Source organism: Stegodyphus dumicola, chromosome 2, assembly GCF_044657685.1.
Source record: "Stegodyphus dumicola isolate Sdum_Otavi_A_Nest chromosome 2, ASM4465768v1".
Lineage (NCBI taxonomy): Eukaryota > Metazoa > Arthropoda > Arachnida > Araneae > Eresidae > Stegodyphus > Stegodyphus dumicola.
The window spans coordinates 242739401-242753781 of record NC_140769.1 but is presented as its reverse complement, the minus strand read 5'-3'; the positions used below and the strand labels follow the sequence as shown (position 1 = coordinate 242753781).

At 31.6% G+C, this 14381-nt stretch overlaps 1 protein-coding gene across 2 annotated transcripts in view; it reads left to right on the top strand.

Annotated features, from left to right (window-relative positions):
- Positions 1-14381, top strand: part of LOC118197771 (uncharacterized) — a 186379-nt gene that overhangs the window by 150388 nt on the left and 21610 nt on the right. For both annotated transcript variants that reach the window (XM_085811954.1, XM_085811953.1), the window contains exons 14-17: positions 954-1172; positions 4511-4665; positions 6271-6414; positions 9990-10079. In XM_085811954.1, the coding sequence (XP_085668080.1) occupies positions 954-1172; positions 4511-4665; positions 6271-6414; positions 9990-10079 (608 nt within the window). The remainder of the gene's footprint in view (positions 1-953; positions 1173-4510; positions 4666-6270; positions 6415-9989; positions 10080-14381) is intronic.

The window sequence follows — 14381 nt, the reverse complement described above, 5'->3', positions numbered from 1 at the left end:
GTTAGCTTTTAGTTAGAGTTTTAGTTAGTAGTTTTATATTCTAACGTTCAGACCACAAGTGATTGGTCTTTGTATCCCTAAGTTCGGGAGTACTTGTAAAAGTATAGAAAATAAAGGGTTTCGTATACCCTTCCTGCTTGTGTCGTCTGTTACACACAAACCTTGAACATAGCTTGAGTAAGCTCCCTGTTCCTAATCAGGACACACCATGTTTCCAAAGCAAATCAAGAGAAACACAAGTCCTGACACACTAACGCTATAAATTATTGCAGAAAAACCTCAGATTTTAGTAAAAGATGTCATATGTTACCCAGTAGATGATGTCATCCATTAGATCTTTCTTATAAAGGGTATACAGTAGATCAATCTTAATAACAACCTTATAACTTTTTTTCTCAGAAACAATGGATTTTGCATACAAAATTCTTATGAGAAGTATTTTATCTTTTCTCATGACTAATGATAATTAAAATATAATTTTATAATTTGTTTGGAAATCTTAAGTTTTCCATTCGTTGGAGAATAAATTATTTGACCTTCGTTGTGAAGTCGGACTGTTGTATACAGGCTAAATAATTTAAAATTCTAACAAAAAGTAGCACAGAAAAGAGTATTCAGAAACTACTTACAAAAATGTCAATATTTAAACATTGCCATTAATGTTTTAATTTTAGGATTCAGCTACCGTTCCTAAGAAATCATATGTTCTTAAAATATCGTAATGATGTCCAAATTCATACGTAGTACACACAAAACATTTTCAGACTCATAATAATTTTTATTTAACTCTTCCGTGAGGTTAATTTCCTATTACTTCTCTCTTTGAGAATTAATTACAACCCATGACAATAATCCAGACATCTTTGTATTTGGGAATTAATTCTTAACGGGGGGAAAACGCAAAGTATTTAACTACCTGCTGTGTCATTCAGTGGAATTTTTTTTCTCTTTAGCTGGACACGAGGGAGCAGTTGAAGAATGTTGCCAATCTTAGGATAGTACGCTACCGATACTTACCAGAATTTGGCGACCATGTAGGTCTCAGCCAGTTGACCGATACCGGTGTCATTGCTCAGGAAGTACAGCATGTAATACCTGAAGCAGTCATTGAAACTGGTGACGTCTTGCTAAAAGATGGGCAGCTCATAGAAAAACTGCTTGTAGTGAATAAGGTAATTTGTATTTAAGAATCATCATATTTGTAAAATGTGACATTAGTATCACATGAAATCGGAGGAAAGGGTGTCATTCTTATGAACAACACAAAACCAGCTGTCACCAATTTACAAAAACATTTTAAAGGTATAAATGAATTATTTTTAGGCCCTTGTAATTTTGAAATTCTTCCGAAAAATTACAAACTTCAGTTAAAATGATTTTATTAGAAAACGTAGATACTTAAAAACCTAAATTTAATTTTCTTAGGCTGAGAAAAAGTACAGAAACCGAGTTAAAAATCACGATAAATCTGCTTCCAGAATATACAATTTACACCATTAAAAAAATTATTTTCAATGTTATAAAACATTTTTAAAAAATTTTCAGTATTACATCCATTTAATACCTAACGAGAGGATACTTTTTATAGCATACTTTACTTTTTCTGCCTATTTACAATATTTTTTACAATATTTTGAATGCATGAGAGTTTCATCAATTTTAAAAGCGTATATATGTGTATAAAGTTACCGGAATCTTCCCAATCATTTATAGCCTGGAGGAAAATTTCTTCGTCGGAACATCGTGTAAATTTCTGCTGTTAAAATACATGAAAAGAAGGTAATTAAAAAAATTGCATTCTGGTTAAACACATCCTTAAGCTTAATCGCAGATGTCCCCATGATTAAAATCTTGTACGAGCTGTCTACTGAAATCACTGAACTCGGACTTGAAAGATTTCAAATCCAAGTTCTGTATTCCCAAACCGAATCATCACATTAATATTATATTCAGGCAAAGGACTGCGAGAGAAAGCAATACATGATAATGTTTCATGCTCTTTCTTGATTGAAACATCAATGTTGAATATCGGTTCCACTTAGCATAGCATTCAGCTGTGCATCGCAATATATTCATGTAACCTCGGCAATAAAAAGCATAAAAATATTATAATCAAGAGATTGCGCGCTCTTGACATGGGAAGCAATCTTTAGAAATGGAACGATTTGGCCGCCATAAATAGAATTGGTTCTAAAACAATGGGAAAAAAAGAATCATTTTCGTAAATTGATGTTATGTGTTTGAAAGTGTTTGATGCAATTTTTCAATACATACTTCTATTAGGTGCCAGCATCATCTCTAAAATATACTTAGAAGATAAGCATATCACAGAAAAGTCCGTGGATACATACCTCCCGCAAGGTTATGTTTGATTTCCTACATCAGCTTAAGACGATATATGGCCAGAGTGATCTGTCAGAAGTTACTGAGGCTGGGGCAGAACTTTTTGCTTTGTCCTCTGCATAGCTTATGCCTCCCATTGATAGATGATCATTGCTTTTTAGTAATAAAGCTGATTATTACTAGGCAAGGCATTAGCATATGTAATTGACAAGTAAAACTTCTCTCTTTTGATACCGCTTTCCCAATAAACCACATATTTTCTGAAAGCTTATGTCACAAGTAGAAAAAGTGTGAAATCTTAGGGCCAAGCGTTTAGGAGCAATACGGCGCACAAAGGATCAGAAAAGTGATGGAAACATGACATCAAAAGTCGCTAAAATGCTCGTTTCACGTGTTTATATGAACACGTGAATAGTAAGGAACATGAATAGTAAAGAGGTGGGGATCTCACTATAAAGGAAGAACAACTCGTTGAAATTATACATTGGGATGTTGAAAATGTGACTTGTTATTGACTTCCAACAAAATCTGTTACAAGAGACAATCGATGTGCAATTCATCAAATAAACAGTGAGACAGGCAGGAAGACAGTTCACAATGGGCACATTTTACAAAAGCGATAGCCTCACACTTTGCACACTCATTATTTGTCAATGAATCGAAGCAGTAATCCATTGGCGCAATCCACATTCCAGGTTCGTTGTCCAAGTATCTGCTCCTATAAAAAGCATATTTAATCAAGTTCTTAAAACGAGAAGTGCTGAATTGATATAGTGCAACGGACTGCAAAATGATTGTGCCCGTTATGTAACGAACAAAAGATTTGTAGTGGCTGAAAAAGTGAATATCTAGAGGCTGAATCTTACCCGTAAATCTTTCAGGTACCAGTTCATTTTGTAGGACGCTATCATCAGGTACTTCGGAAGCAGATAATGCATGAACATACAAGAAATAGAGACGCCATTACGGAAATATGTCCATCTATACACACTTCAATGATACTTTGTGGATTCTATAGCTCCTAAACGCTTGTTCCTCTTCCCCTAAGACTTCACAGTTTTTCTACTTGTGATATAAGCTTTCAGAAAATATATGCGTTTCCGGAAAACCGGTATCAAAGGAGAGAAGGTTTACTTGTGAGTGAATGATTGGTTGGCAAAGTTATTTGTTTCTAAAGCAGTATATACAAGAATAAGACTGACAAAATTGGCAATATCTAAAGTAACAGAATGGAGGGTTACAACTTTAAGGGCTTATGGAACATGGTAAAATAATAGTTTCATAATACAGTTTGAGGAGGAATGTCTAATGAGAATGCGAAAACACATTATGAAGAAAGAAAAAGTCATTTTAGTCACGGATATTTACAAGAAATAGTGTTTGATATTTCAAGACTTGTTCAAAAGAACGACAATCAGCTGCAATACATGAATCAAGGAGACAACAAAATAAACAGAGGACACCCGGACATCTCAGATAGCTACTCTAATTCTGGCGACGTGGTGTTCAGGAAAGCCAATCTGCATCTCGTAAATGAGATCCGTCGTCATTGTGATGCATATATTGCATTAATTTGAAAATTTCTTGCAAATTCAAACACTATTCCTTGTAAATATTCGTGATTAAAACTATCTTTAATTTTGTATATTCTTCCTACTTACAATTTTCAAATTAAAGTTAGAATTTTTTTATACTTTGATCACAGATACTTTTTTTAATACTTTATAAATATATATATATATATATATATATGTATATATATATAACATATATGTATATATATATATATATATAATAACTATGTATATATATATAACAACCATATGTGTGTGTGTGTATATATATATATTACCTTAAAATCCTGTTTTGTATATGAACCTGGCAAAAAGCTTTTAAATCAGTAAACTCATTCAAACAACAATCATAAAGATAATATTTTATTAACATATTATATCAGGCGCGTTATATCAGACAAATACGAAAGGGCTGAATTAATTTTAAATTCTTCAAAACTTAAAGCATACTAAATTTTGAAATTATAATGCAAGTTCAATTAAACTTCTTTAACGTTATTATATTGAGAAAAATTTTCACTTCGTTTCTTTTATTAAAGTTATTATTGGGTCTAAATTTAAAATATCTTACTGATGCATTATTTGCCTTCAAGGAACGTATATTTATGGAAAATGTCGGAGCTGTAAAAGAACTGTGTAAAGTTACGGACAATCTTGAAAACAGGATTGACGAACTAGAAAGAATTAATCGAAAATTGAGTAGCATGAAAAGGAAAGATAGTCTCAAATCTACCGCTACAGATCTCAGGTAAATATTAGTTTGCAATATTTAGAATATTATATTATAAATTATGTAAATAACATAAATATTTAATTAATGTTTTCTTGATATATATCCTTAATTGCCATTCCTCAATATTGTGTTATAGTATACAAAAATACATGTCTTAGTTTGAAAATATTTCAATTAAATTCCGTAAAAATGTGCACTAGATTCGAAATATTTTATTTAAGAATAAGAAACTCGATTATTTTTTTTCTGAATTAAGAAATATTTTGTCAAAAGTTTAAGTTTTTCAATATTATTCTTTATTTATTCATTTTATGCCAAAATGAACGTTAGTCCCGTATGGGCTATTAATCTCAAAAAGGCATTTTCCTTGAATCACTATAAACGGTGTATCATTTTTCTGATTGTTGCCATCAAATATTATCGCCGTATATTATATTTAGAGAAATTAAGTTATGAAGAATATGCATGAATATATACATTTCATATTTTTAAAGATTTTAAAATTTTTAAATTTTAAAGAATTTTTTATTAGCAAACTCAAGGATTTCAAAGCAAGCAGTGACAATACGGAAATAAACATTTTTGTATTCAAGCTGTTTTTAAATATTTTGTGATTTTGCTGTTGAATTGATTTTTAATGTGGCATAAGCATCAAGAATGTGATATTTAATAAATAAAGTAAACACAGAAAGGGTTAATAATAAAAAAAAATGTTTTGTAAAGCCATCTTAGTCAGGAAACTCAACATTGATATGGGGAACTGAGAAAAGCCTGATAAAGTGTATGCCAACATTTAACGCTGCATCGGGAATTTTAAACGTATACAGCTATGCTACTTTTAAAATCTTTGTAATTTTTCTGTTGAATTGTATATGGGTGTGCAAAGAAAATTATGCTTAATAATTAAGCTAAAAAAAGCCCCCCCCCAAAAAAAGTGGGTTAGTGAGTGTAACAGTAGACACGTAGATTGCGAGCTTAGCGAGAGGATAAAAACATTAATAAACCTCCATGGGCGACCGTTAAAATCTGAAATATTTCAGACTTTTACATAATTTTTTATTCTTTTATTTTTCTCATTGTAACTAATTTTTCATCATTTCAACTAAATACTAATTTTTAAATGTTTCTAATTACTGTTTAATCTTTGCCTTTAGCTAAATGCATCATCATAATTTTTCTTAAAAATTCTTATGCAGTCAACTTTCGATATAAGAACACAGAAAGAAAAATCAGAATTTATTTCTTATAGCCAAAATCTCTTAATAAACGAAACTGATAAAATTTTGAGATTATACTACACTAATTATTGGTGAAAAAGATACTACGTATTTGAAACATTTTATTAGTGTGCATTTCTCTGTGCTATATGCCATTTACGAACATTTAAGATTTCTGAAAACTAACAAAATATACTTTCCTTTCGTTTTTTAAACACTTTAATGTACAATTTTTCTTTCTGACACCTCTTTGAAATCTCTCTTTTGTTGTACTCATATTGTGAGAATAACAGAAATTGGTTACGTTAGTATAATGTTTAAAAATTGACAAATATTAAATGAATGTTCAGAAGGAAAATACAGCTTTGGAGATTTAACTAGTTTGCATTTTCTTCCCTCACAGTCGCATAAGCAGCGTTACATCAAGAGGAAAGCATCGCTGCCATCACACGTGTTCGAAACACTTGTCTAAACGTCATATGGATTCATGTTCCAGTCATTTTATTCAGTCCACAATCATCCTTCTCGTCATCATTATGGCTTGCTGGTAAGGAAGTCTAAAACTATTTGTAACACAACGTATAAAAATATTTCCAATGATTTAGACGTCATTTTAACAGGTTTTGTTTTTTTATATATAATTCAATAACTACTTTTTTACTTTGTATTTACTCACCGAAGGATAATGTTAGAAAACTGTATGATGAAGAAATAATTAGTTGTAAAACAGATGTTAAATATAAGAGGATCTGCACTAATTGATCCAATCGAAGCCTCAAAAGAGCACTATAGTAACATCTAAAAAAGCATTAGACAAATTATCTATAAAATGAAATTAAGGCTAATTGTTCCAGTAGAAGCGACTGCAGCATTTATGAAATTGGATTAATTCGAATTTGTTTCATATATATGTCTTTTAGAAAAGTTATATTCCTGTCATTATATGACAGTGTAACTTATTAAAAATATTAGCAACAAGCTTGTAAATGAAGTTGGATATAATTCTTCCAATTCAATATAAATACATATCCCGGAAAAAAAAACCACTTTATCATTTTAATGAGCTAAAGCTTCTAGAATGAGCTGAGCATATTTTAATCGTGTTTGTGAGAATAATCTCTAATTTTTATAAGGTAATGCTTATAATGTATTAAAATTTATATGTAATTATGGTGAAAAAGCAACTTACTTGTGTTGTACAACTTATACAGAATTGAATTTATTACTATCGAAAAGTATACTAGGGGTATCTGCGTAAAGGGAAAAAAGCTTTAGTGAAAAATTTTCTAAGAGAAACTGGTTCGTATTCAAATTACCTATGAAGGAAACTACGAAAGCGTACATGCAGCCAGGTCGTTCACCTGGGTTTATATCCGGATCGAACTACAATTGTTTAACGGTCTTATGCAACTGGCCATTGGTCGGCCTAAGACCTTATATTTTAGGGAATTCATAGAAAGATTTCAATGCTGATGAATTGAAAACGAGAATTTAATATCTGATATATTTAATAAAGTTGAGGATAGAGTTACTGCCTCTTAAAAATTGAATTTTATAATAAAAATCAAATTTATCTCTGCATTTTCTAAAGTCGGAATAATTTTCTTAAATTTTAATGAGCATTACCAATGAACAATGCCAAAATGAACTTTCTCTTTTGTACCAAGCTTGAACATTTATGCAAAACTATTTTCCAACAAAAGTTTAATGACCTGACAATACTGTAAGCAGAAAAAAAAGATGTTCTAAAAACTCTTATTATAAAAATATCATTAATAAGCTTACAGATTTTAAAACTCAACAAAGAGTTCTGACTTTACTGCATGCTCAGAAGCCGAAAAGCTCTAGACGTGGCCTTAAGCACCCCATCTAATAAGACGTTTAGTAGATCCAGTTCGTAAAGACGATAAAACTGTTTAAATTTTTTTTTCTATTTTATTGAATTAATTTCAAGAATAAAATCGCTTTTTTTAAATCTTGTTTCCTTACAGATATTTCTAAACATTCACAGAAGTTAGGTAAAATTTAGGCTTTTATTTTGTTTGTTTTAAGTTCAATAAATGGAGCTTAGTACATTTCAAATCTTAAGAGAACTGATCTCATTTCAATATTTTTAACAGAAACAAAATTCTTCTTAGCAAATACACCGGTTAATTCTCAGAAATTTTATAAAACGACACAGCATTTTCTTAGGAAAAGTACAAAGAGAAAAATACGTTCTTATTACAAGGAGCGTAAAAACTTTTGAAAAAAGAAAGCAAATCTTAATAATAAAGAATTTAACCAAAATTTTATAGATGAATCAAATAGTTCGTTTTTAGCATTTGAAATGGTGTCCATTGATTAATTGATTACAGCTTGAAATATTCAAATTCACTCTTTCTTTTTCCGAACTGTTTAATGGAGTCTTTTTCTCCTTTGTAATATTATGGTACAAAGTGATTTCAAATCCTTTACACATTTAGAAAAATATCGGGTTTTAACAAAAGTTTCACTGCACCGCAAATGTCGTCTGCGCAAACAGTTCGCGTTGTCGTGTTTAAAAATATTATGTCAAACGCTTTTTGCCGTTTGAAAAAAAACTTGCTTTAGAACACTGTATTGTAAAATTTGTAAAAAAAAAAAAAAAAAAAAAAAAAAAAAAAAAAAAAAAAAAAAAAAATGCCGTTATTACGTACGAGACGTCTGAAATGGAACTATCACGCTACCAGATTAGAACCATCGTTTACTTCTAGTTCTGTTGCAAAACGTCAGCTACAGAATGTCGGCAAATCATGTGTATAGCTTTAGGTATTAATGTTGCATATGACACTGTGAAGTGTCAAAAACAAGAATTATGACATTCAAGAAGCAGAGCGCTCTGGCCGGCCTACTGATGTTGATGAGGCCCGCCTGCGAGAACTTGTGGAAGAATGAGATGAAACGTTTTGCTATCCTTCAGATTTTTTTAATGTATGCAACCATTCGAGGACTTGCAAAGGAGTTAAACGTTAGTGCCAGGTCCATTAGTCGCGCTGTGCATCGTATAAACTTGACGTTATAACTTCAATTGCTGGATGCCGCTTTTCGGACTTCTACTTTTTCCCACACCTGCAGCTAGTACATCTTGCTAGCGTTATCTTCCATTCTGCACAGGACGTCCGAAATGATGTTGATCTGTTTTTGGACACGCGGACACCAAGATTCAGGACCGAAGGTTTTGAAAAAAAAATACCAAAACGTTGGCATAGATTTGGGTGGTGATTAGTACTTGTACTAAAGAAACTGCTTTCATGTTTTTTTTAACTTTATGAACATTTTTTGACGAAAAACTTTCGTTACAACCACATATTTGCAAAGAAACAGAAACACAAAATTTATAAATATTGCTACTGTGATTAAAAAAGTACCTTTTTGATAGAATCATTACTAAATATCGGTGTGTGCCTTTTGCTGCTCGAATGTCTAACCGATGTTGAATTGATTGCTGAATTCCTAAAACTGAGTGCTGAATAGTCTCAATTTCTTGAAAATTCATATTTTAATTTATACAGTATCTTTCGTGATACGCACGCTTAGTTTTTGTTATGCCTCTACAAGCAGAGTAATGTCTGGAAAACGAAATGGACATTCTTTTGTGCTAATTTAAGAAATATATTATAGTCTACATTTAAGAAATCTATATTTAAGAAAAATATTATATATTTTCTATATTTAAGAAATATCGTAGTCTATATTTAAGAAAAATATTTCTTTCGTACAGGCTGGCATTACTTTACTTTAATAAGAGGATGCCCCATTGTGTTGCGAAATGACATTTGCATGTCTTTAAAAAAATCTGAAGGATAGCAAACATTTTTATCTCATTCAAATAAACATAATGTGACAAAAGAGTCACTCGAAGAAAGTCAAATGATTGTTATCGATTAACTTTGCAAAGGGAGAAAAATTAATTATTGTAGTAACATCTGTAAACTTTGTGTTCTTATTGTTTACACTTTTCTTACTAATAATTTTTTTAATAAGTCACGGATTTATTGATTAACCTATACTTTTAGAAATTAAAAAATTATAAAATGTTTACTTAAATGTGAGTGTATGAATTTTTCGTTGCATTATTTTCCGTAATGTTGTTCCTTTCAGCCTCATGGCACTGGCAACGCTTTATATCATGGAGTGGCAAAGTAGACAAAACTCGCCATTCTTAGCGCCTCTAGTGATACAAGTAAAAAGGTAAATTAATTTTTAAAACTTATCGTATTTTCTCTTTCGTGTTCTCAGCTATTAAATTCTGAAGACACATTTTCTCAGTTGTGCGAAGAGTATTAGTCATTCTTTTGCGCAAGCGATTTAAATTTTTAATAGCTTTTCAGATGGTAGTTTAAAATATTTAACACTTTGATGGTGTAACAGACAACAATATTTATAATTCATATGTACTAGGATTATTATGAAACATGCTGAAAAGAATAAAGCTTTTTTTCTTTACTTTGCCGAGTTTTATTACGCAAAAGTGACACTAATTTATTCTAAGAATATATATATTATTTGCAGCAGAAAAAGAAATGTTTTCGTTTTCAATTGTTTCTGAAATATATATAGAGAGAGGTAAAGCAAAATCATATTTAGTTTAACGAATCAACAAAGTTTAATCACATTTAAGTACATAAACAAAATAATAAGTCATATCAAGTCACACTATGAAAGGAGAATTGGTAATCCTAAAGATACCTTACAAATTCATAGTACTAAAAACATAAAAATAAGCAAGAAATTTTTGATTATTTCTTTTGCTAAGTTGAGGAAATATTCTCAAAGGTTAAAGGTAATCAATTATCTGTAATATTTTGATAATACTTGAATTATAGGTGTGATGAAGGAACGTTTTTTTTATCATAAAAATTGTTAATTTTTTCTTAAAAAGATTTATTGATAGATTTGTATTCTTATTAAAATAATATTCGATAAAATTAAGTTTGGAATGTAACATCTCCTATGGGATGTCCGTTTTCATTGATGCAATTCTGAAGACGTTCTTGGAAGCTGGCGTCAACTCTTTCCAACATCGCTCTTTCAATTTGACCGATTTCTCGGCGAATAGTTTCCTCCAATTCTTCCAATGTACAGGCTTATGTATAGATGTGCCGTGATGTGACTTCGCAAGAAATAACCATAAAAAAATAGTCTTATCAACTTAATAAATTAAAACATTTTCATATTAAATTTAACTTTCTGACATTTGTTAAATTAAAACATTTTCATATTAAATTTAACTTTCTGACCTAGCGATTCGCAATCTATATAAACAGAGAACTGTCTATGTGTTTATCTTTCATATAAATCTATAGTTTTATTCCGATCTTGATGAAATTTGACACATTTGACCTTCAAAACAAGAGGAAGGTTGTTGGCTACATAAAATTTCGAAAATAGCTTATGCAGAGCTTTTCACTTTAACCCTCTGAGCCGCCAGGGTTTTCGGTAAGAAAGCACAAATTTCCCAAAACTACTATGAGAATTTTTTTTTTTTTTTTTTTTTGATTTTTATGTAAAAACTCTCTTGGTATTACATACTTGGATTTGTGTACTTCTGATATATTGCCTTAATTTCTTTGACATATTTTATTATGCACGTATATATACGTTCGTACAGGTATCACAAAAAACATTCTAGGCCGTATATAATTTTACAGCTTGCCGCTTAGAGGGTTAAGCGGAGCTTTTTCACTCTACATAAAATCCGGACAACGACTGGTACTTTTGCCAGTACTGAATATTAAACTGCTAATCATTCAAAATAAGCACCATGAAGGAACCATCTAAAGAGCATGAAACTTCCATGATGTGCATACCGTAATGAAATATGTAAATGATTATAATTTTAGTCTATGCGCATATCATGGGCGACTGCAACGCTCCTTATAAGCCGCATATAAAAGGAGGATTGCTTAAAGTATTTCTTAAAGAAATTTCTTAAAGTAGCGTATACCAAAATACCGGGAAGCATATTTCACAAGTGCACATCAGCGTAGCCACTCAGGGAGGGGTTTCGAAAATAGACCAATGAGCTTCTATTGCTCTTGTGACGCTAAATCTTCGTGAATAAGAGCGTATGTTGTTTACGTTTTAATTTGTATTTGTTTCGCAATTATAAATGTATGGCGTAATAGTACAAAATCCCGTAGTGCTTTCGTTTTATGAATTTAATTAATCGCTGACATTTCACTTTCACGATTTTTATCACGCATTAACATTTGGATTGATGTTCATGGCATATTATCGCTTTCGAGGAAATGACTCAAGGTACAATTAGCCTCGAATATTATGCATTTACTAACACCTGTGGATTAAAAGAATTCAAGTGTAAAGTTTTATTTTAATTGAGCTGAGAAAGGCGGGAAGTGTTACAATGAATCTAGTGTTTTCTTATTTCAATGCTTGCATTCTTTTGATTTTTAAAGTGAATTCATATGCAATATGTATTTTTTCAGAATACATATTGCATATGACCTGAGTATATCCATTGTTAACATTAAAAGTTATATGTGATTAAATTGAATATATTCGTTGTGAATAAAATAAATTTATTCTGTATGATGAGTATTTCTTGTGCAGACAGAACATAAGAGTGAGCAGTTATTAAACGTGAAATTTAACACACTAAATATATACAAATGAAAAATTAGGAAAATTCACTTTGAATAAGATTCTGCATTGGCTATTATTATAGAACATCTTTTTCATATAGACTGCAATAAAAGTGCTGACTTCTATTTACATATATTATTGGAGTAAATATTTTTCTCATATGCTTAGTTTTATGTAAAGATAGCATTTGGGCTCAGATGTTTATCACATATTTCTTTCTTCATCTTATTTACCACTTATTAAGTAATATTTCAGACTGATAGTTTTGCTGAAAATCCAACATGTGTTAGTGTTTATTTCAAATTCTTTCAGCCAGGTAGTGAAATCTTCACAATTGCCTATGTTTGATCTAACTTCGCAATGAAAATTTTCAAAAGAAATCGACGATGCTTTAATTATTTTATTACAGAAAATTGCGTGGCAGAATATTTTCAACCATCTTGTTTAAATCTTAAAGCATGCGAAAGATCATGTAACATGATAGAAATATTACTGGATGTCCATTGGTCCATCCTAAAAGCCCTATGGAGATTTCCGGTTATGTTTTACCACCAATCCTCGAATTCCATATCACAGATTATGTTCTTACTGCATTAATATAAATACTAACGAGACATAGTGCACAATAAAAATTAAACTTTATTTAGGAACATCGCGCATACTCCCCGACAGCCTGCCTGTTTCGCTCTGCTCGCTACTCGTAAGAAAAACTTCTCCTCTAGGGTTGCCACACTTATCGGAGGGCGCAAGGCGCGCTCCTTATCGCCATCACCACAGAGTTTCCCCCCAGTTCCTTTAATGGCTATTCAAAGGAACGACATAGGTTATGAAATTATCTCAGAGTATCCGTACTGTCGGGTATTTTTACATGATTACAAAATTAGAATAGATCAAAATGAAATTCAATATATAACAAGGTAAATAAACAAGGTATAATAAACATGAAATAACAAGAAATATGTTAAGATATGAATTTAAAAAAAATGTTTTAAATTGTTATGTAAGAAGCAAGTTTCTTAGGGAAGTGAACATGTCTTCCCGATCTGGTGACAGTTTGTGTCTTAGAGAGTTCGTTTGCAGATTTATTCTGCTGAACTGTCTTTAAGTCTTTATTTGTTTTCAGTTCAGGCAAATTAGAGTCCGAAAGCAAATAGGCTGGTTTCACACGGTCTATAGACACAGTAGATTTCAGACCGTTAACATCAATTGTGAAAGTTTTGTCCGTTCTAGAAAGGACTTTATGCGGACCTGTGTATGGTTGGCACAGAGGTGGCTTTACTCGATCGACACGTAAGTATACATGCGTACACGACTTTAAGGTAGCACTTACGTAACATTTTTCTTGGCAATGTGCAGATGTTGCTATTGGATTCAATTGTTGCATTCTATGCCTAAGATTCGTGATAAATTGTGTGCCATACGGAGATATCTTAGATGACGTTATCATATCACTAGGCAGCTTGAGAGTTGTGCCGTACACCAGTTCAGCACAAGATGACTGTAGATCTTCCTTTACGGCTGTCCGAATACCAAGCATAACAACTGGTAGTGTTTCAGTCCAGTTATTGGTCTCGTGAGCCTTGAGAGAAGATTTTAAATGTCGATGAAATCGTTCAACAATGCCGTTTGACATTGGATGATAGGCTGTTGTTGTGATTCTGTTCGTACCCAAAATGCGCGTGAATTCTGCAAAAAGTGCGGATCTCATTTGAGAACCTTGGTCTGTTGTTATGATCGATGGGCAGCCAAAACGAGATATCCAACAGTTGAAGATGGCTCTGCAAATGGTTTCTGTTTTCATATCCGGGATGGGAATGGCTTCAGGCCATCTGGAGAATCTATCTATTAGAGTCAAAAGGTACACATTGCCTTCTGATGGAGGTAACG